The 22,690-nt window shown below is 32.8% G+C and overlaps 1 protein-coding gene across 5 annotated transcripts in view; it reads left to right on the plus strand.

The window, feature by feature from the left end:
* The window catches only part of Ect2 (epithelial cell transforming 2), a 68,464-nt gene that overhangs the window by 15,581 nt on the left and 30,193 nt on the right, over window positions 1–22,690 (plus strand). For all 5 annotated transcript variants that reach the window (XM_004834608.3, XM_021254245.2, XM_021254247.2 and 2 more), the window contains 6 exons: window positions 3,343–3,479; window positions 10,346–10,465; window positions 13,765–13,833; window positions 15,035–15,145; window positions 15,891–15,987; window positions 18,633–18,714. In XM_004834608.3, the coding sequence (XP_004834665.1) occupies window positions 3,343–3,479; window positions 10,346–10,465; window positions 13,765–13,833; window positions 15,035–15,145; window positions 15,891–15,987; window positions 18,633–18,714 (616 nt within the window). The remainder of the gene's footprint in view (window positions 1–3,342; window positions 3,480–10,345; window positions 10,466–13,764; window positions 13,834–15,034; window positions 15,146–15,890; window positions 15,988–18,632; window positions 18,715–22,690) is intronic.

The raw sequence follows: 22,690 nt of genomic DNA on the forward strand, positions 1-22,690 counted from the left end.
CACTGAGATACATCTTTAGCCTCAAAAGCAAATTTTTAAAACTAGCTAAACAAAATCATAGAAGTTTTTATATCAACTGTGGAGAAAATAGTAGCATGAAGTTAGGAGGATGAGTTTACTTTTTATTGAATACAGGAATGTTCCTACAATTAACTCGTCTTTCTTGATTATCAGTATTTGTCTTTTTCTTTTTAGTCTGCAGACAAATATATTTTCTCGAGTTAAGAAATAAAAACCCCAAATCTTCTTGGTGCCCCTGTCTCTACTTATTGTCCCAGTTTTCTTTTCACATTAGTAATGCTTCAGAGAATTATCTTGATTCATTGACTCTTCCTGTTTGTCATTATCCTTTCAATCATTTCAGTTGAGCTATAGTCTCTACTATGTAAAATTGCTATTGAGATAGTGTTTAATACAATTCATAGCATTCAATTTATGAACAGCTTCTCTTTCATGGGCACATTTTTGTTTTCCCCTCTTGGCTTTTGTGATATCATTTCTCATCCTCTTTTGCTAGTTTTTTTCTCCAACTCTGAATCTAAATGTTTTGTGTTCCTCATGAGTCATTGTTTATTCTCCCTAAATGATCTCATTTAATTGGCTTTAAATACCATTTGTATACTGATGACCCCCAAATTTGTCTTCTTTCTTGTCTAGCTGCCTGCTTGATACCTTCTTGAAACATGTTTGATAAGCATCTTAAACAAATAAGAACTTTTGATTCTCTCTACCGCTCAGTTCTTCTATTCCTTTATCATCCTTTTATCAGCATTTTCTGTAAAAAGGTGTTGATTTCTCCATTTTCATTTTTATCTTTTCTATATCATGCCCTCTTCTGCTTTAGAGTAACTTAGTGGCTGTATTATTGTAGTTATGTAGTTCCTATGTAATCCTGCCTTCATGGTGGTAATAAAAAGCGGTATTGTATCACAATCTCTAGTAATACTCTGTCAACGTAAGTCATGCTATCTTTCTTCTTCTTCAAATATTTCTGGTATACCAGTGTCTCAGTTTGTGCGTGTTTTCTCTGCCTCAAGGAGAACTTACTAGGTTTCCTAAAATTAGATCCTGTTCTACCACTTCTTCCTACCAGCCTCCTTACCTGTTGTTTAACTAGTAATTCTTGCTGTTAGAAATTAAGTGCTTTTTAAAATAAATACTTCTTTGTTACGTTATTTGCTTCATCAGAATGTGAGCTATAATAAAACAAGAACCTTCTCTTATTTTTTTCTTTATTCTCAGACCCTAGTACAGAGTTGGTATTTATTAAATAGTCATGAAAGGACTTGAAAGTATATTTTAGTCCAGAGAACTGAGGTGAATTTGAGAATATAAAGTATACAGATTATAGCAAACAGATTGAATTTTTAAGGAATATCAGATAGTGTTCAAGAGTAATAGTTAAATTAGAAAGACCTAATTTAAGACCTAATCAGGGCCTAGATAACTTAGAAATCAGACTACCATGACTGAACTGTATATTGTCATCAACAAGGAATCTAAAGCAGTAGAGCAGATAATTTGTGATAGACTGTGTGAAGAATAGTTGGGGGAGGCAGTTTGAAGACAGACCATGAAGCGATCTACTGTAGTGGCTTAGGCCGTGAGATAATAAGGCAGAGTCAAGATAGGTGGTTGGAAAGACAAATAAGAAGCAGTAGGGAAATACTGAGTAAACTGGAGTGATAGGAAGGGAGTAAAAGATGAAGGTGAAGCATTAATTTAAATGAAACGTTGCTTTAGCATATATGGGACAATTATATTTTGGAGGAAGATAGTGAAGTTTTAAAGAAAGCCTGGTTACATTAAGAAATGTCCTGTGGGTATTTGGAAAAATTGAAACATGTATTTGGAAGGGAGATGACAATTAGATAATGTAGAGCTAATAAAATTTGAATATGCAGTTTAGGAGACAGAAGAAAATGAACCATTAAAGGAAATAGACAATAACCATGCTAATATATTAGGTACTCTAAAAAATAGTATCCTCAGTTTGTAGATCCCTTCATGGGCAAAATATAATTAAATTAGATCAGTGTATCTAAATTTTTTTCTCTGTCTAAGTGTCCTATAATGACAGAGGCTTATGTATCTGGTGAATATAGCTTGAAGCAATGAAAGTGAGTAATTTCTTTGAAGTCTGTTATGATTAATTAATTAATTTTTGGTGCTGGGGATTAAACTCAGGACTTCGCACTTGACAGGTAGGTGCTGTGCCACAGAGCTACATCACTGGCTCCAGTCTATTATCTTTAAAAATCATTTGGCACTCAATAGTACACGTGATTGTTTTTGTACAAAAATGTTTAAAATTACCATTGAGTAAAGTCAATATGCTGGAAATATGTATTATATTATTTTCATACCACACATTTCACTTTTTTGTTATACATCCCTTTTCCTGTCAAAAAACTTATTAGGAGATTCTGTATATAACATTGAAGTATTCTAGCCATATTGATAGTAAGAAAATGTATTTTACACTTTTGTGAAAAATGTTTTCCAATTTTTTTTCTTTCATGAAATACTTACAAAATATACTTGCATTCTGGGATGGACTGGATGTTTTATATTAAGATACTTTGAACTGATTTTCAGTTTATGTTTTCTTTAGGGTGGGCAGTGAGGAGAGCTTCCTCCATAAATATATGAAAAGCTTTCCATTATTTTACTTGTTTAATCATAATAACCTTGTCTTTTTTAAACTTTTCGTGTCACTTCTATTTTATTTTATTTAGCTTTATAAAGACCCCTGTACCTTCTATACAGATTCTCCAAATGGAAATATTCTACCATTTTCACTTTAGAAGTAATTCAGAATTTTTTTCTATACACACGTATTTAAAATATCTGTATAGTTTGAGAGTATGTTGCAGATATGAATGCACATATAACTAAATGCTTAAAATGTTGATTACCAAAAATATAGGGATATTTCTTACATAACCTTATAATGAGATGAATGCTATAAACTATTAATTTCAAATTTCTCTAGTTGTTCCACTAATGTTCTAATGTCCTTTTTAGTAAAAAAAAAAAAAAGATTTTATTTTGGCCCAGGATTTAATCCAGTATCATATATTGTTCTCTTTCTAGTCTCTAATTGTTAACAATTGCTTTTTTTCTTTGTATTGAATGACCTTGACACGTTTGAAGCATATACCATTTATTAGTAAAATGTCTATCAATTTGGCATCAATGATTTTTTCTTTTCTGGCCTATGTGGAAATTTTCAATAAAAATTTGTGTGCTGGTGGTATAAGAGCAGGATCCCCATCTCCATCTGTGTAGTATTTGGTATTTAGATTTGGCTTCTATTAAATCTTCCTTTTTACTTTTCAGAAACTCCGAAGTCTTGTAGTAAGTCTTCTAAAAATTCTACCCCAGCTCCTTCAAAGCAGTCGGCCAGGTGGCAAGTTGCAAAAGAACTTTATCAGACTGAAAGTAATTATGTAAATATATTGGCAACAATTATTCAAGTAAGTATAAATTTGGTTGTAAAGTGCATTTTAGTATTGCTTAGAATAAAATCTGAAAGTTTTCCCCCCATTTTTGTTCTTATTTTTATACCTTTGTGGGATTTTGTTTTGAAGATACCATTTCTAACAAAATTATATATGCATATATTTTGAATATACGTGTTAAAAATGAAAATGTGTGGTAAAAGTTTCTGTTAGGGTAATGCCAAAACTACAGCAATACCTGTTATTTATCCTAGCAACTTGAGAGGCTGAAGTGGGACAATCATAAGTTGGAGGCCAGTCTGGGGAAGTTAGCAAGGCTCTGTCTCAAAAAAATAGAATGAAAAAGACTGGCGTTGTAGCTCAGTTGTAGGCTGCTTGCCCGGGATGTGCAAGGCCCTGGATTCAATCCCCAACACCACACACACACAAAGTGAACTTAGGTTCAAGTTAGAATCAGAACTTTACAGGTACCTTGTGAACCTAAAACAATCAGAGATTCTCCAAAGAAAAATGATATTTATTTGGGACTAGCAGAGCATTGCAGTAAGAATATGTGTACCATAATGAACTGTAGATGTGCTGAAAGAAGTTGCAGCAAGGAAAGCTTTTAAAGACAAATATGAGGAGGATTACATCAAATGATTTGAAACAATCCTTGGCTTCAGTTTTTATGAGTGGTGTCATTATGAGGTTGAGCAGGCAGTAGGCAGATGTCCTCATAGAAGAAGTTTTTAAAGTTGCAGTGGCATCTTTAATTTATGGGTTTGGCAGTCTGTGTTAGTTACTATTATGTAGTTTTGTCTAAGAACCTTTCCTTTTTATAACATCTTGGTTGTATTTACTCTTTGGTTAGGGTTGACATAAGTGATCCCATTTTGATTCTGACAACTTTCAGATTGCCAGGGTACTGTATTTATATTTGGAAGTGGTAGAAAGTTTTTCTGAAAGTGTGCGTTTCAAAGTCATTGCCTTAATGTTGTATGCATTTGAAAAGAGATCGTCTAAACAATAGCAAGGAAGCTTAACAATACTTTCAGTATTGCTATTTTTTCAGTAATGTGGCACAAAATATGCAATGGTTAGCTGTAAATAAATGTGAACCTATTGCTTACCAATATTAAAATGTTTTGTGAAGTTATTTCTGAAGAGAAATAATTATAATGAATCCATATAGGATGAGATTAAAGAAGATATTAAGGAATAAACTGAAATTCAGAGTTCTGAAAGATACAATAATAGGAACTTATTTTGACATCTGTAGAAAAGATGAATCTGTTTTGAATTAAAGAGGTACTGTCAGGAAAATGAAGCGGCCACCAGGCACATCTTTGAATAGAAAAATGATAGTTAATTTCTGATTAGGTTTAGTTTTTAACTGACCTTTATTTGAATTCTTAAAATGACTCATTAAGGGCCAACCTAATGGTGATCAGTTACTTGTATCATTTCTAAAATGCATGAATAAGAAATGGAAAGAAGCCAAGTGTGGTGCCGTAGGCCTGTAATCCCAATACTCTGGGAGGCTCAGGCAGGAGGATTGCCATGAGGCCAGCCTGCAAAACCTGTCTCAAAAGACCAAGAGAGCAAACAAACAAGCAAACAAAAGAAATGGAAAAATTTCTTTCTTGGTGGACATGGATAAGTTATTCTTTACAGTTAATGTTTTGTTCAGCAGTAGTTAAGATTTTTTTATCAGGCCCTCTGCTGTATTAAACTCTTTACTTGTTTTAAATCAGGTTTGTTCTTATTCAAGGGAAATTTTGTACTGAACCAAAATGCGGTTGAGTGGCAGAAAATTTCTTCAGCTTACACTATTCGTGCACTTTGGTAGTATTTATGACCTAGAAATATAAATCTTTTCAGACTATGGTAAAATTCACTGAAGTTTTAGAATTCTAATTTGTATATCAGGTAAATTCACCAAACTGTCTTTTTCAAGAAGTTATTTAAAAATGAAATTATTAGATGGAGATAAGTTTCATACCACTTTGCTTAGTATAAAGTCTTCAAAGTTTTTATGTAAAAGATTGTGACCTAGTGCTGTCTTTAAGCTTTAAGATTAGTGTTTTGTTCTTTGGAATTGGATTTGTAATAACTTTATTTTAACGTACATCCCCCATTAGGTGAATATCCAGAAGTTTCTTTTCTTTCTGTATAATACTGTATAATTTTCTGGTGCTTTTTAATAAAAAAAAGTACTGTGCCAAGTGCTAAAGAGGATTTCTGTTTTTAAAAGAGCTTAGATTGGAAGAGGAGCTAAAACCTATACAGCTGGTTATAATACCACATTGAAGGTTATGAGCTTCGTAAGGAAGATTTAGTTAAGGTATTAGATTTGTGAGGTGAGAATTTTACAACTCTTCCAGTTTAAGGAAGGTGTTGAAGTGGAATTTTCTATGGTTGTTTATTGGAAAAGCATTATGAAGGGAACAGCTGAAGTGAAATTTAAAGTGTATGATCCCTACATACAAAGAATATGGATGGGAATTTAAGATTGGGCAAACAATACAGGTGAATGAAGTGTATCATTCAAGGCAGATTACTTAGTAAGAGCAGGGAGGTATATGGGTACTGTGAGAGTTGAGGTTAGATTACCCAAACCAGACTGGTGAAGGCCTTTGAATGGTATTTTCATTGGTAAACTACAGGAGAATTTTTGATGTGAAGAGAATAATGATATCATCTGAGTTGTATTTCAGGATTGCTTAGTTTGTTTTGAAGAGGGTATTGAAGAGGGGAATTTATAAGGGAGAAGCCAGTTTAGAAGCTGTTTTGGCAGTCTTCGTTCAGATTTGAGGCTCTGAATTTCATAGGATAGGATCAGTAAAAATGAAAAGGACAGATCTGAGAAATACTGGGGAAGGTAGTTTCAGTAGTTTTAGCTACCAAATTTTGTAGAGGGCAGTTAAAGCAAAGATCAGCATGTTTTTAAAATTACGGGGTGGGTGGGGGCTAATGAACCTTGATGGATTTTGCTTGTCTGAATATTTTTGTTTAAGGTTTTCAGTGAAATGCTATTTAGATGAAGGAATGCTTCTAAAAGATTTCAAGTGTCTTTGAAAACTCTCCTCAATCCCATTTGTTTTCCTCTCATCAGAGGTATAGCTTGTAGACCTATCACATCTGTAAGAAAGCAATATTTGTTTATTTATAATGATTCTTGGTTTTTCACAAATACAAGTGTCCCTGAGATCTGTCTGTGCCATTGCATGGTGCTCAATGAACTCTTCTGTGTGATAGACCCATTAAACTATTCTACTGTTATAATATCAACAGGAGTTATTTTAAATTGTTCTTTTTGCTTTTGTTTTATTAGTAGTAGTGTTACTGTGAATATTCTTATATAAACATGTCTCCTTGAGAACATTCTGGATGAGAAACTGGAATTGCTGAGTCATAGGCTATGTACATTTTCAAATTTACTGGTAAGATGGAAACCAGATTTTGTGGTTATTCTTTGCCCACTAAGGTGAAACTTTACTTTCATCAGATTAGGCAAATATTCTTAGAGTCAAAAATCGGCTTTAATTTTTAACTTTCAGTTTTCACTAACTAAACTTAACTTAGCTGGGTATGGTGGTATGCACTTGTTTTCCCAGGACTCTGGGAGGCTGAGGCAGGAGGATTTGATGTTTGAGCCCAGCCTGGACAACTTACCAAGATGTTATCTTAAAACAAAATAAAATAGGATTTTGGATATAGCTTAGTGCAGAGGCCTTGGGTTCAAGCCTCAGAACAACAAAAAATAAAATAAAGAATTGCTTGCTCAATAGTAGAACTCATGCTTAGCATGCCAAGGCCCTAGGTTCCATCCCCAGTGCATGTGGATGTTTGGCTGATAGTAACAATTCTTCATGTAATTCTTTACTGTGTATAGTATTTTTTAAACTTTTACTCAACTCATCCTGTTCTTTGTGCTATCATTGATAATCATTTTACTTCTATATTTACTTCTATATACAAGGCTATATTTACTTCTATATACAAGGGTGCTCAAAAAATACAGTGAATGTTTAAATTTTTTAAAATGCACTAAACAGATAAAGACAAATTGCCATTAACCCCCTCCGAATACTCTCTCTCACTTTGAATATGCATCCCATCATTCTTGCTACTCTGAAGCAATTCTGGAAGTCCTTATTTGTGAGTATCGAGGTGTGCTAAGGAAAACAGTACAGTGAATGATGCTCCCAAGTCCCATCCAATGAGATGGCAGACATATAAGAGCAGTAGTGTATCCTCATCCACCTTCTTCACTGGATCTGACTTTTCCCCAAAGCCAACATGATCATGAAAAGTAAACATTTTCAGTGGACATTGAAATAGCCGTGACAACCAGTGCACCTAAAGACATTCATGAAAGAGGACTTCCAGAAGTGCTTCAAAATGTGTCAAAAATGATGGGATAAGTATGTTTGAAGTGAGGGGGAATATTTTGAGGGGGAATAATAACAGTGTTTCTTTTACTGTAATAAATTTTAAATTTAAATACACGTATTTTTTGTTTTTTCTTTGGTACCAGGGATGGAACTCGGGACCTTGCGCTTGTGGAGCCACTGAGCTAAATCCCTGGCACAGTTTGTAATTTTTATCACTCCTCTGTTAAGAGCCCAATAATACATTATTATTTTTTTTTACTTTAGTAGTCAATTGACTTTTTAAAATTTTACTTTTAAATCCAATTTAAAGTGGGCAAAAATCTTGAATAGGTATTTTTACTAGTTAAGGGTTATTTCTTTCAATTAGGGCATACAGTTTTATGAAATCTGGCACATGTGAAGGTTTATGTAGCCACAATCAGAATACAGAACTTTTCTATCCCTGAAGAGCTTCTTGGTGCTCTTCCTTTATAAATCATGTCCTTTCCTCACCATCCACCTACTGATAACTGATTTGACTCTTCTCTTTTACTACTTCACTATAGTATTTGTCTTTTTTGAGAATGTCATGTAAATGTAAGCATATTATATGTAATCTATTGAGATTGGGGTCCTTTAGCTCTTGAATCATCTGTGTGTGTCAATAGTGCGATCTTTTTTATTAGTAAATAGTATTCTGTTGTATGGATATACCATAGTTTATTTCTTGATTCATTAAAGGACATCTGAGCTTTTTCTTCTATTTGGTGATTATGAATAAAGCTATTATCAACATTTATGTACAGGTTTATGTGAACATAAATTTTTGTTTCTCGTGGGTAAATACCAAGAGGACAGATATTGTTGGATCATATGGAAAGTAATGTTTGACTTCGTAGGAAACTGCCAAATGTTTTTCCAAAGGTGCTATACAATTTTGCATTTCTGTCAGCAACATATGAAAGTTCTAATTGTTCACATCCTCACCAGTGCTTAAAAGTTTCAGTAATTTTTATTTTAGCCATTCTAATAGGTATTGTAATGGTTTCTCATTGTGGCAGTACTGTTCATTTTCATGAGTAATGAACATTTATTGCCTTCATCTGATAATCTGTTGGTTTCCTATAGAAATAAGTATTCAAGTTTATTGCCTATTTTAAATTTGGATTATTTTCTTGATTTTTGAGAAATCTTTATGTATTTTGGATATTAGTTCTTTGTCAGGTACGTGATTTGCAAATGTTTAAAGTACACTTTATCAGTTGTTTTCATTTATAGATCATACCTTTGAAATCTTGTCTAAGAGCTCTATCAAAGCCTAAATCTGAATAAATTTTCTTCTGAAAGTTTCATTATTTTAGGTTTTACACTTAGGTCTATGATAGCTTTTGAATTAATTTTTGTGTAAGGTGTTATTTTTAGGCTGATGTTCATTTATGGCTATGGGAAAGTGTTCTGATGTCATTCAGTGAAAGACTATCCTTCCATTGAATTGCTTTTGCAAAAAATTACTTCACTATATTTGCATAGTTTTTTTTTCTGGACTTTAATTCTATTCTATTGGTCTATATGTTTTTCCTCTTACCATACTATACAGGCTTGACTATTGTGGCTTTGTAGTTAAGAAATTCTTTGCCTTCCCATATAATATTTAGACTCAGATTTTTTGTATCCCAAAAAAATTCTAAAACTTTGATTGGCATTGTATTAAAATGCATAGATCAACCTGTAGGAGAATCAACAGTGTTACTGTGTTGAGTCTTTCAATCCATGACTATATCTTTATTTAACTCTTTGATTTCTTTCATCTGCTTTCTGTGGTTTTCAGCATATGTGCATATTTTATTGTACTTCAGTATTTTTTGTTATAAATGATTACTGCTTTTAAAATTTTATTTTCAACTTGTATAATTATTGATATGTAGGAATGGACTTATATATGCACGTATGTGTGCACATTGCCCTTGTATTAGTTTGAATTTTTTCCCTGTTTTTTTTAGCTTTGTTCTTATTTATTTTTTAGATTGATACCAACAGTAATGTGTTTATAGACAGATCCTACAGTATCACATCTACTCTCTTTCCCCTAAATGAAGTTTCTATACTGTAATTTCTAAAACATTTAGTACTTATATTGGACATATGTCTGGAAATAACTGCTTATTGCTTTCTTCCTTGTAACTTCAATAAAGAAGAAATTATTCTTGTAAAAATTTTAATGGTTTTTTTCTAAAACAGATGAACTTTTTTAGCTTCTAACATGAGATAATATTTCATGGGTCTGTTTATATATACTTGTACGTATTTATTTACTTACACTCTCAGATACACAAGTGGATAAGTAAATGAATAGAAAATGTTAGGAGAAAAAATATATCTCAGGTTTAGGGAGAGTATGTTTTATTGTTTTTTTCTCTTCATCATCAACATGTCATCTCTCCTTTAGCACTGTCTATATTTTAGCCTTTTTCTTTTTGTCTTTGTTTTTAACAATCTACCTAAACACTCATTTTTTTCATTTAGTTATTTCAGGTACCATTGGAAGAGGAAGGACAACGTGGAGGCCCTATCCTTGCACCAGAAGAGATTAAGACTATTTTTGGTAGCATTCCAGATATCTTTGATGTACACACTAAGATAAAGGTAAATTTGTATATAATAGGTTGGTAATAATTTTTTTGATTGTGCATACTTGTTATACTCTTTCAGGTATTTCCAATTAACTAAGTATGTTTTATACTTAAAAACTCTTACTCTGTTTTTTTGAATCACTTGTCCGTTCTGTTACCTTATTAATACTTGTTTCCTTGTTTAAAAATTTCTATTAATATTTAAAATAGAAGTTATGGTTTTATAAGCCTTTTCTATAGAGATATGTGGCTCTTAGTGTTATTTTTGTTACTTTCCTATTGTAGTTGCTCTTGGGTTATATGTTTATATCAGTTGTTAAAAATACATAACTCTGTAAGGAACGTGGAGGTCACTTATTTCTCTATTTATAGGGAGATAAATGCAGAAACTATATAAGAGTGCTATCTTCCTCTTAATTATATTTCTGTGATATTTGGGTGTTGAGTTTTGGGCAGGATTGGCGTTTTTTTTTTGAGTTCAGGGTCTCACAATGTCACCTAGGGTTATGATTTAGATCTTGAACATCCCCCCCAAGGCCTCATGTGTTGAGAGGTGGGGCTTTTGGAAGGTGATTGGATAATGTATTCATCAGGGGATTAATCCATTGATGAATTCATAGGTAAATGTGCTGTTAGGAGGTTGGGCCTGGTTGGAAGGAGTGTGTAACTGGGGGCATGCCTTTGGAGGGTTTGTCTCCCTCTTGGATCCTCCTTTCTAATTCTGTTTCCTGACTGCCATAAGCTAAGTAGCTTTCATCAACATGCTTTTCTATCATGCCCTTTCCTTTTTGGCGCCACCTGAATCCCCCAAACTGTGAACCACATTAAACCTCAATTTTCTCCATGAAACATCCCAAATATTTATTCTACATTCTAATTAAAGTATCAGTCTGAATTATAGAATGTTTTCAGAGAAAAACATTAAATTTCTTTTTAATGCATATCATGAGCAAAAAGATATAAAATATAAGATAGTGAGAATACAATTTATCAAATGCATATGTTTTGTATTTTACCAAAATCTCAATCATATTTCAGCTAATTTCTAGAACTGGATTGAACGCAGAAGCAATTTTTTTTGTTTTGTTTTGTTTTGTTTTGTTTTTGTGATACCAAGGATCAAACTCAGGACCTTGTGCTTCAAAGGCAGGAGGGGCGCCACTGAGCTAAATCCCTGGCCCAAAAGCAATCTTTTTTTTAAGTGCTTATGATGGAACCATTGAACCCAGGGCTTTGTGCATGTATATTTTTATATAGTATACTGTCTTTTTAGCATGTTTTTGAGGTTCATATATGATTGTAGCATGTTAGTCATTTGTTCTTTTTTATGACAGAATGTTTCATTATATTCATTATATCAAATTTCTTTACCCATTTAGCAGATGATGAACATTAGGGTTACTGGGATAGTAATTTTATATTTTAAATATTTAAGAGATTGCCAGGATTTTTTATTCCCACTAGTAATATATGTGTCTTCTAGTTTTTCCACATTATCATTCAATACTTGTTATTGCCTTTAATGTTTTCTAAGTTACAGCCACTCTAATGGATGAAGTAAAATCTCTTGTAGTTTTAATTGGTACTTCTCTAATGATTAATGATGTTGAACATCATTTCATGGGCTTGCTAGCAATTTGTATATCACCTTTGGTGAAATGTCTCCTTAGATCTTTTGCCTATTTTTTGGTTAGACTGTTATTTTATTGAGTTGTAAACATTTTCTATAAATTTTGGATACATGTCCTTTTAAAATAGAAAAATTTTTAATTTTGATGAAATCCAGTGTTTCTATTTTTTTCTCTCATGTGCAGTACTTTTGGTGTTATAGCTAACAAATTGTGCTTAGCCCAGGATTTTAAAGATATTCTCTTATGTTTTCTTCTAAGGGTTCTTTTGTTTGCGGTAAGGGTTTTAGTTCATCTTTTTAATGTAGGATGGATGTCTAATTTAAAAACGTAGTAATTGGTTTAAAATAATTCATGAAATGGTAACATAAATAACACATTCTTTATGAAAAAAATAATTAATTTCCAAAACAGAAATAATTAGTAAGAAGAGTGGTATTATTTTATATTGTAATTTTCTTTTTTTACTGTCTAGTATAATGGAAGACTGATTCTCATAATCTGCTTCTACATTCAATTTGTTCCAATATCACATATCATGTCGTTTCTAGAAAACTGTGTACTTATAAGAGAGGGAGGGTGAAAAAGTCAGTTAATGCCTTAGCATTATAATGAAAATATTTTTAACTTCATGGATCCCATCGAAAGTGTGTACCAGAGTCTTTCAAATGACACTTTGAGAACCTATGATAGCTTATTGATTGATTTCCACTTTAAAATCACTAATCACTTAGAATTTCAATTTAGGGCATGTTCTTTCTTTTTTTTTTTTTTTTTTTGTACCGGAGATCGAACTCAGGTCCTTGCGCTTGCCCAGTAGGTGATGAAACCACTGAGCTAAATTCCGGGCGCTAGGGCACGTTATTTCTTTGCATCTTGTTTTATCATCTGATTTGTGTTTTATCATAAAACTTTTAAATGTCTTCTAGATATTTGTAGATATATAATATTTTATAATGACTATGAGGAATTTTGTAGACCAGGAATTAGCAAACTATGGTTCATGGACCAAATCCAGCCCATGCTTGTTTTGGTAGACAGATTCTTATTAGAACATAGCCATACTTATTTGTTTATAGATTATTTCTGAATGCAGAGCTGAGTATTTGTGGAAAAAATCATATGACTTGTAAACCTTAAAATATTTACTATCTGGCCCTTTAAGTTGAATTTGCTGACCCCATTACAGGCCACAGTTTTCGATGACTTAGGTATGTTAAATGACATGTATGTATGTTAAATCCTGTTTTAGCAACAGGATTAAACAGTTGTGTTATAACACGAATCCTCTCTATAATTAATAAAGGATATTGAACTTTCATATTTGGAAGTTAGGCTTAGGCTTACTAACTTGAATGCTGTTTATATTTTCATTGCTAATTTTTAAAGGATTTTGTAGGCAAAAAATTCCTTGTTGGGACAGAATATTGTTGAGATATTGATTATTTTGCATATCAAATTAAGATACTTTTATTTGTTTGTTTGTTTTGGTTTGGTTTTTTGGTACCCGGGATTGAACTGGGAACCTTGCGCTTGCGAGGCAGTCGGTGGAACCATTGAGCTAAATCCCCGGCCCATATTAAGATACTTTTAAAGAGCTTCTTTTCAGTGAATATCCTGGAAATAAAGATGTTCAAAGAGCTGTCAAATTTAATTTAAAAAGTTTCAATTTGTGTTATTTCAGGAAGATCTTGAAGACCTTATTGTTAATTGGGATGAAAGCAAAAGCATTGGCAATATCTTTCTTAAATATGTAAGTATTTTATTTTATTTTTTACGTTTTCACATTAAAATAATATCAAGGACTGGCAGGAAAGGAAATTTACTTAAGTGTGAGACGTTTTAAAACTTTCACATGATTGTGTTTATAAAATATATTGGAATTGTTCTGAAACGTGCTTTCTGTATACAATATAGGATCATAGAAGAACACTAATTGTTGCACTGTGCTAAAATACTTTTACTATGTATCAATTTATTTTCTCTACATAAATGTTCACAGTTCAAAGACTTTTTTGAAACTTTGAGGGTTTTTTTTCTTTTTTCTTCATTGATATCACTTTTTCTTTTTTGTTGTTTTTTTGTTTTGTTTTGTTGGTATCAGGGATCGAACTCTGGTCCTTGCGCTTGTGCAGCAGGCGGCGAAACCACTGAGCTAAATCCCCGGCCCCCTTTTTCTTTTTTTTGATACTACTTTTTCTTGTCATTATGTTTCTGTTTAAAGGTTTCTAATGAATTACTTCTTCTTTAGTAGCATAAGAACTACATAGTTTAAGTTTATAAAATATGTTCCTTTTGATATGGGGTACCATGAATAGGATTTATTGTTTACATTTCTTTTAAATGTCCTTGAGTACCATTTATAAATTTCAGTGCCTTGAGTACTGGTACCTGTACTTTTGTTTTCTGAGTCCTATCCCTAACCGTCCTACTGTACAATCTATTACTTGGAGCAAGGGCTGTTGGTTGAGAATCTAAATATGTAAATTATTGCCACAGATCTTTTTGATACTTTGTCTTCTCAGCCAAAATAACTTTCCTTTTTCTGCTGTTTTTGGTTAACAAATGGGTCTTTTAATGGTGGTTTATTCTTTTGAGTAAATAATAGCATGCTTTTAGATTCTAGATAAATCAACTCTAATTCATATATTCTGAATTAAGGAAATTTTAAAATGTCATATTTGTATCAGTAAAATATCCTTTAATATGCTTTTGTTTCTGGGTCTTTACCTTTTAGACATTAGGCTGTATACCAATTGGTACACTTACTTAGGAATTAACTCACTCTTTACTGAGAAGTTTATGAGATAAATTTTTGTATTTAGCTTATGAAGAAACTTACGTTGAAGCTAATATGTCAAATGATGACTTTTTGTTTTTTGGTTTTTAAGTTCATTATCTAAGAGCGACATGCATAACAAATTAATGGTTCTTTCCCCTTTTCTTTTTCTTAGTCAAAAGATTTGGTAAAAACATATCCCCCCTTTGTAAACTTCTTTGAAATGAGCAAGGAAACAATTATTAAATGTGAAAAACAGAAACCCAGATTTCATGCTTTTCTTAAGGTAATGTATATTTCTTTCAAGTAAAAATTGAATCATTTCCGAAGGAATTCATTAAGTAAATTATAACGTTAGTAAAACTATCCCTATGAAAAAATGTCTCAGTGTTATCTTTTAATTTTAGTTGTACCTGTGGGTAAAATGATACTTTGGCTTCAGAAGATTTGACTTATTAGGTAATGGAGGCCCAGGGAGAATTGAGCGATGAGAATGTTGTATACAGTTATTTTATTTAATTTTTGAAACAAAGCCCTGGTATGTAGTCTATCTAGGCTGGCCTTCACTTTGGAATCCTCTTGCCTCAGCCTCCCAAGTGCTGGGATTACAGGTTTATGGCACCTTTTTTGGTTATATATGGTTATTTGAAAGAAAAAACAACAATTATACATAGCTTTCAAAACACCTTTAATTTGTTTTTTCTCACTAGTTTCTTATTTGTTTACCCAGTGCTATCAACATAATATTTTAAAACTCTTTCTTGTAAATGATGTAGACCTAACAAAAACTTAAGAGTGGATATGTAGAGGAACTCACTTTCTGTATACAAGGTTAGCTCAGGTGTCCAAGAGGTAATTTTGGGTCTTGGGAGGTTATTTAACCACAGTAATCTGCCAGAGAGCAGCAGCCATCCCATTCATTCTCCATTAGTTCTTTTCAGGGATACTGAAGGTGAGATGTAATATGATAACTGTAAGGTATTTCATATTTGCGAAAAGGCTTTTTTTAATGTTGAATAAATTCCTTTCAGATAAACCAAGCTAAGCCAGAATGTGGACGACAAAGCCTTGTTGAACTTCTCATCCGACCAGTACAGAGGCTCCCCAGTGTTGCATTACTTTTAAATGGTACTTGAGACAAGTACAAGTCTGTTTTCAGATCACTGCAGATACTTTCATGGAAGTTCTTCTGAAAAATTGAAAATTTTCTTATTTTCAGAGTTTTGTAGATTTCAACATTAAAACTTACATTTCTTTTTGGATAATCTTGAAAAATAGTCACTGATGCTACAAAATTTAGTCTGGCCTGAAATCCTTTATTCCGACATCAGTTATATTGACTAGCATCATACCTTTTCTATTTCCACTTTAAAAATTCACCAACATGAAAAGAGATAATCCATATGTCCCAAATATCTTTAGTCCCTTTTTTTTGGGAATTGAACTCAGGGCCTCACGCTTGCCAGGAAGGTGCTGTACCACTGAACTACATCTCTGGACTTTAGTCCTTTTTGGAATTTTAGCTAGATTCTGTGTGCATGGTCTAATACTTTTTATTTTTTCCTTAGGTTGTTCAATATATTCTTGAAACCTTTACCTGTTTATTTTAGAACTTAAATTAGAAATACCAGTAGAAGTGGGATTTATAGAAATTTTTATGAATAAATTTTCCTTGTGGTTAAAATAATGCATATACACATTCCTTTACATTTAGTTGACTAAAATAGTAAAGACTTTTATGATAGTGTCAGGTTTCATTACATTTCTACAAATTAAAGTATGAAAACTAAATTATAAAGAGGAAAAAAATTTGTAAGATTTTGATCCCTGAGTTTATAGTAATATGTATAGCAGTTAATGAGGCTAATTTTGTGACTGTTTTGCTTGGTATTAATTAAAGTGCTAACCAAAAAACTGATAATTTTTATTTTCCTTAGTTAGCAGATATAATTGAGAATTATTAGCTTATAAAATGATTTTCCCACACTTTTTTTTTTTTTTTTTAATGTAGTGCTGGGGGTTGAATCCAGGGATGCTCTACTTCTGAGCTGTATCCTGAGCCCAGTTTTTATTTATTTATTTATTTATTTATTTTAATGCTTTGTACATCTATTTTAAGAGTGAAGCATCTTTGAATGTGTATTTTCACTTTGAAGTAAAAAGATACGTGGTTTTGGATGCCAAAAATACATAGAATCACTTAATCCTTACTAAATTATCTTTGTAAACAATGGTAGGTTGATTTTTTTAAAAAAATAATAAAACAAGGCCGGGGATTTAGCTCAGTGGTGCTGCTGCCTGCCTCGCAAGTGCAAGGTCCCGAGTTCCATCCCCAGTACCAAAAAAACCAAAAAGCAAATATTAAAACATATTTAAATGACACTGCCACCATAAGCCCAATTTTTTTTTTTTTTTTTTTTTTTTACCATGAGCCCAACTTAAGAGCCCATGCAGTTCTTTAAAGGCTTCATCCCAAAGCTCATGTCTCTTAACTGAGGGGCGGGGGAGGGGGGTAAAACAAATATGAGGCTTGCTGCAACATTTGCATAGGAGCCAAGGTTTTCTGTTATACAAATGATCTGAATATAATGCAATGTGAAATAAGTTATGATAGGTGAGAAATGATAAAAGGTGAGAAAAAATTCAATAGCAAATATTGATACTAAGACAACATTTAAGTGTACATCTTAAATATATTGTAAAAATCCAAGAAGATACAGAAACTTAGCTCTAAAATTCCTTTGACTATAGACATATACTTACTATATTACAAGTAAATATACTGAAACACCACATTCAGTTTTTATTTTTTGAGACAGAATCTCACTAGATTGCTCAGGCAGGTCTCATTCTTATGATTCTCCTGCCTCAGTCTCCTGAGGTTACAGGGGTGCCACACAGTACTCAGGTGGTATTCCCACTCTTTAAAACCTGTCCTTTTAGCCAGGTGGTGGCTCATGCCAATAATCCCAACCCTCAGGAGATGGAAGCAAAAGGATCAAAAGTTTGAGGCCATCCTGGGCTACATAGTGAGATCCATTCTCAAAACAAACAAATGATCTTATATAGATTTTAATGACTATGTAAATAGAATTTCTAATTTCCAAAACCAATTTTTTGCTAATTTGCATATTTTCATAGATTTATAAAGTACTTGTAGAAAACCATCAAATGGTGTCATGACTAAAATTAACTTTTAAAGAGTTTTTGTGTTATTGTACATAAAGGATTGGGTGGGTATGGAAGTCAATGTGTTAAGCATAAACTTTAGAATAACAAAATTTACTTTTTAAGACACCAAATGCCTTCTGTGATGTGGTCTAGGTTACATTATCAAATATTGAATGATTTCTGAGCTAACTGAGGCTTATTTTTATTTAGTACTATGGATAATTTGAGGAAGCAAGGAGTCTCCAGGTGTTACTACAAGGAAATTGAGACAGCAGTGTAAGAAAATCAGTGACATATTCTGAAAATTTAGTATAAACTTAGTATTAAAAAGTATATGAGAGCCTGGAATTTAGCTCAGTGGCACAGCACCCACCTGGCATATGTGAGGTCCTGAGTTTGATCCCCATACCAAAAAAAAAGTATATGAGAATCTTAACAGATAGGTCAGGAGAGCTTTGTTTGGGAACATGCTTGAAACTTTTTAAAGATTAGATTTATCTTTAAAATAATCAGTCTATATCAAGATTGACAGCATTTTTAAGTCTTTGATGGAAAACCATTGAATTATTTTTAATCATAGAGAAAATATTTTATTATTACAGATCTTAAGAAACATACAGCTGATGAAAATCCTGACAAAAGCACTTTAGAAAAAGCTATTGGGTCCCTAAAAGAAGTAATGACGTAAGTGGATTGTTTGTTTTTTATTCTTTAAAGTTAGAAGAGAATTGATATCATAGGGTGGGGGATTTAGCTCAGTGGTTCCGGCACCTGCCTTGCAAGCACAAGGTCCCGAGTTTGATCCCCAGTACCAAAAAAAAAGAATTGAATTGATATCATAGTCATCAATTAGAGAAAAAATATCAAGAGCAAATTTTTGTAAAATATCTAAATTATTTTTCTATTAGTGTATTTATACGTGAGAAATAGTATATATTGCTTAATTAAAACATTTGTTTCAGAAATTATTAAATTTTTATGTACAGAAAGCAATAGTGGTTTAGAAATTTGATAATGTTAATAATCGCAGAGACATTTTCTTTACATTTTTCCCATCGTAGCTTATTTTTGTCTTCATATTAATACAAAGTATCCAAATGCAACTTGGGAATTTAACCTTGGTGAAATGAAAGGCTTATTTTCTTTAACTTTTTGTTTCTTATCTAGAATTTTATGGAATTAAATTGACACTATTAATTGGGGATGTATAAAAAGTATGAACTCAAATTGATTTGGAGAGCATGGTGATTAAACTTAGGCTGTTGGTGGCTGTGAGTCTAACTTGAAAACATAGGCCTGATCAGAAATGATCTTTTTTGAAATGATGGGAGTAGAAAACTGTTGCCCTTACCTCATGGAAGTCACTTAAACTCTGTTTAATAGGTATATTTGCCTGGTTTCTGAGCTTCCATGAGGTCATTCGGTATGCAATCATATCTTAAAATACTTGCAGTGGGGACTTTGGAAAGAACTTTTAAGTAGCTCCAGCTGAATCTTCTTTCTACTATTTGAGAGAATATACTATTTCTTATTGTACTATTTGAGAGAATAATGATTAAACTACTAACAGCTTCTTTTTTTTTTTGTATATCCTTTTATTGGTACATTTTAGATGTAGAAATTTGCACCTTTACATACTCTCTTGGTTCTTATTTTTTTTCCCTTCCCCCTTCAACCCTTCCATTCCTCCCTATTTACAAAGACTTTGTTTCCTTTTTTTCTTTTTCTCATATTAATTCCATTCCCTTCTAAGTAACAGCTTCTGTTGCTGTTGAAAGGTTTATATCGATACTTTTATTTATTTTTTTCTTATTTTGTTTTTTTGGTTTTGTTTTATTTTATCAGTCAGCCTTCATGCTTTGGATTTATTATCCTGGAAACAGGATAATAATTTTGAGGCTATGATGGTGATAATTTTCTTTTTTTTTTTTTTTGATATTGCTTAAAACTATCAAGTGTAGGCAGTCATATAACTGTGAAGTAGTTAGTCAAATTGTTTACATACTTTCACAAAAGAAAAGAGCTACAAACCTGTTACCTGCCTGATTTACCTGTTTAGAGTACTCTAACAATTAACTTATACTATTTGTTATTTATGTACATTTCAGTAAGCAAAAATTGCAAGGTAATTCTTTACTATTAATAAGATTATAATAGTGCTTTTTCTGCGTCTATGGAGATAATCATATGGTTTTTGTCCTTGGCTCTATTGATATAGTATATGACATTGATTGATTTGCATATATTGAACCATCCCTGCATCCCTGGGATGAATCCCACTTGATCAGAGTGTATGATCTTCTTGATGATCTTCTGCATTCTGTTTGCCATTATTTTATTAAGGATTTTTGCATCTGTGTTCATTAGTGAGATTGGCCTATAGTTCTCTTTTTCAGTTGGGTCTTTCTCTGCTTTGGGGATCAAGGTGATGCTTGCTTCCAGGAATGAATTTGGGAGTATTGCTTCCCTTTCAATTTCATTGAAGAGTTTAAACAGTAGTGGCAGTAGTTCCTCTCTAAATGTCTTGTAGAATTCAGCAGTGAAGCCATCAGGGCCCGGACTTTTCTTAGTTGATAAGTTTTGAATTACATTTTCAATTTCATTGGTTGATATTGGGTTGTTCAGAATTTTTAGGTTTTCTTCGTTCAACTTTGGTAATTCCTATGTATCTAGGAATCTGTCCATTTCTTCTGTGTTGTCCATCTTATTGGCCTATAGGTTCTGGAAGTAGGTATTGATGATCCTGTGGATTTCTGCTGGGCCTGTTGTCATTTCACCCTTTTCATTCCTAATTGCATGGATTTTGGCCTTTTCTTTCCTTTTCCTGACAAGGTTGGCTAAAGGTTTGTCAATTTTGTTGATTCTTTCGAAGAACCAACTCTTGGCTTCATTGATTTTTTTTGTATCGTTCTCTTAGTCTCCATTGCATTGATTTCTCCTCTGATCTTTATAATTTCCTCCCTTGTATGAGCTTTGGGGTTGTCCTGCTCTTCTTTTTCTAGAAGCTTGAGGTTCAGCATCAGGTTATTTAATTGGGCTCAGTGTGTTTTCTTAATATGCGTATTCACTGCTATGAATTTCCCTCGTAAGACTGCTGTCATTGTGTCCCATAGATTTCGATATGTTGTATTGTCATTGTCATTTAATTGAAGGAACTGCCTGATTTCTTCTTTAATTTCCTCTGTGACCCATTGGTTATTCAGAAATGTGTTGTTCAATTTCCACGTGTTCATGAAATTTTTCCAGTTTCTTTTGCTATGGATCTCCAATTTCATCGCACTATGGTCTGATAATATACAGGGGATAACTTCAGTTCCTTTGCACTTACTTAAACATGTTCTATGTGTGAGTATGTGGTCTATTTTTGAGAATGACCCATGTGCAGCTGAGAAGAATGTGTTTTCTGATTTTGTGGGGTGGAAGACTCTGTAAACATCTTTAAGTTCATGTGTTCAAGAGTTCGATTGAGTTCTAGTATTTCATTACTTATTTTTAGTCTAGTTGATCTATCTATTTGTGACAGTGGGGTGTTGAGGTCCCCCACTACAGTTGTATTAGTACATATATGACTTTTCATGTCCCTTAGTATTTGTTTTATATAGTTGGGTGCACTAGTGTTTGGTGCATAGATATTTATGATTGTCATCTCTTCCTCTTGGATTCTTCCCTTTACAAGGATGTAGTGTCCTTCTTTGTCTCTCTTAATCAGTGTTGGTTTGAAATCTACTTGATGTGCCAAGAGGATAGCTACTCTTGCTTTTTTTCGGGTTCCTGTCGCATGGAATATTGTTTTCCACCCTTTAACTTTCAGTCTATGAGTTTCCTTTTGAATTAAGTGTGTTTCTTGTATGCAGCATATTGGATTTTGCTTCTTGACCCATTCTGCCAGTCTATTTCTTTCTATTGGTGAATTGAGACCATTAACATTGATGGTTATAACTGAAACGTATTGACTTGTCATTGCCATGACTTTTTCTTTTTGTTGGGTTCTCCCCCTTTACATTTAATTTCTTGTCATGCCAGATGGGTTCATTCTGCTGGGTTTCCTGGGGTTGTGATCCTCATTGTCTTTTCCTAGGGTATTGTCTAAAATTTTTTGGAATGCCAGTTTGGTATTCATGAAGTTCCTGAGGTGCTCTTTATCATGAAAGTATCTTATTTCTCCATCCATTTTGAAAGATAGTGTTGCAGGGTTCATCAATCTGGGTTGGAGGCTGTTTTCTTTTAGGGCTTGGAATATGTCATTCCAAGCTCTTCTTGCCTTGATGGTTTGTGTTGAGAAGTCTGCTGTGATTCTGATGGGCTTTCCTTTGTATGTGATTTGTTTCTTTTCTCTGACTGCTTGGAGAACTTTGTTCTTCTGTTGTGTTTCTGGAATCTTAACAATTATATGCCTATGTGTAGATTTTTTTTGATCAAGGCTATTTGGAGTCCTATATGCCTCACTTATCTGTATGTCAAGCTCTTTTCCCCTGCTTGGGAAGTTTTCTGCCATTATTTCTGTGAAGAGATTTTTTATGTCATCTGCACTCTCTCCTGTTTCTTCATTGAGCCCAACCAGTCTTATGTTATTCTTTTTTGCATCATCTAGCACCTGCTGGATTGCTTTCTCATGGTCCCTTACAATTTTGAAGTGATTTTTCTTTTCCTGGTCACTAAT

The sequence above is a fragment of the Heterocephalus glaber genome, unplaced genomic scaffold (genome assembly GCF_053883595.1).
Source record: "Heterocephalus glaber isolate CG9 unplaced genomic scaffold, H.glaber_assembly_v1.0 deba00001504, whole genome shotgun sequence".
NCBI lineage: Eukaryota > Metazoa > Chordata > Mammalia > Rodentia > Bathyergidae > Heterocephalus > Heterocephalus glaber.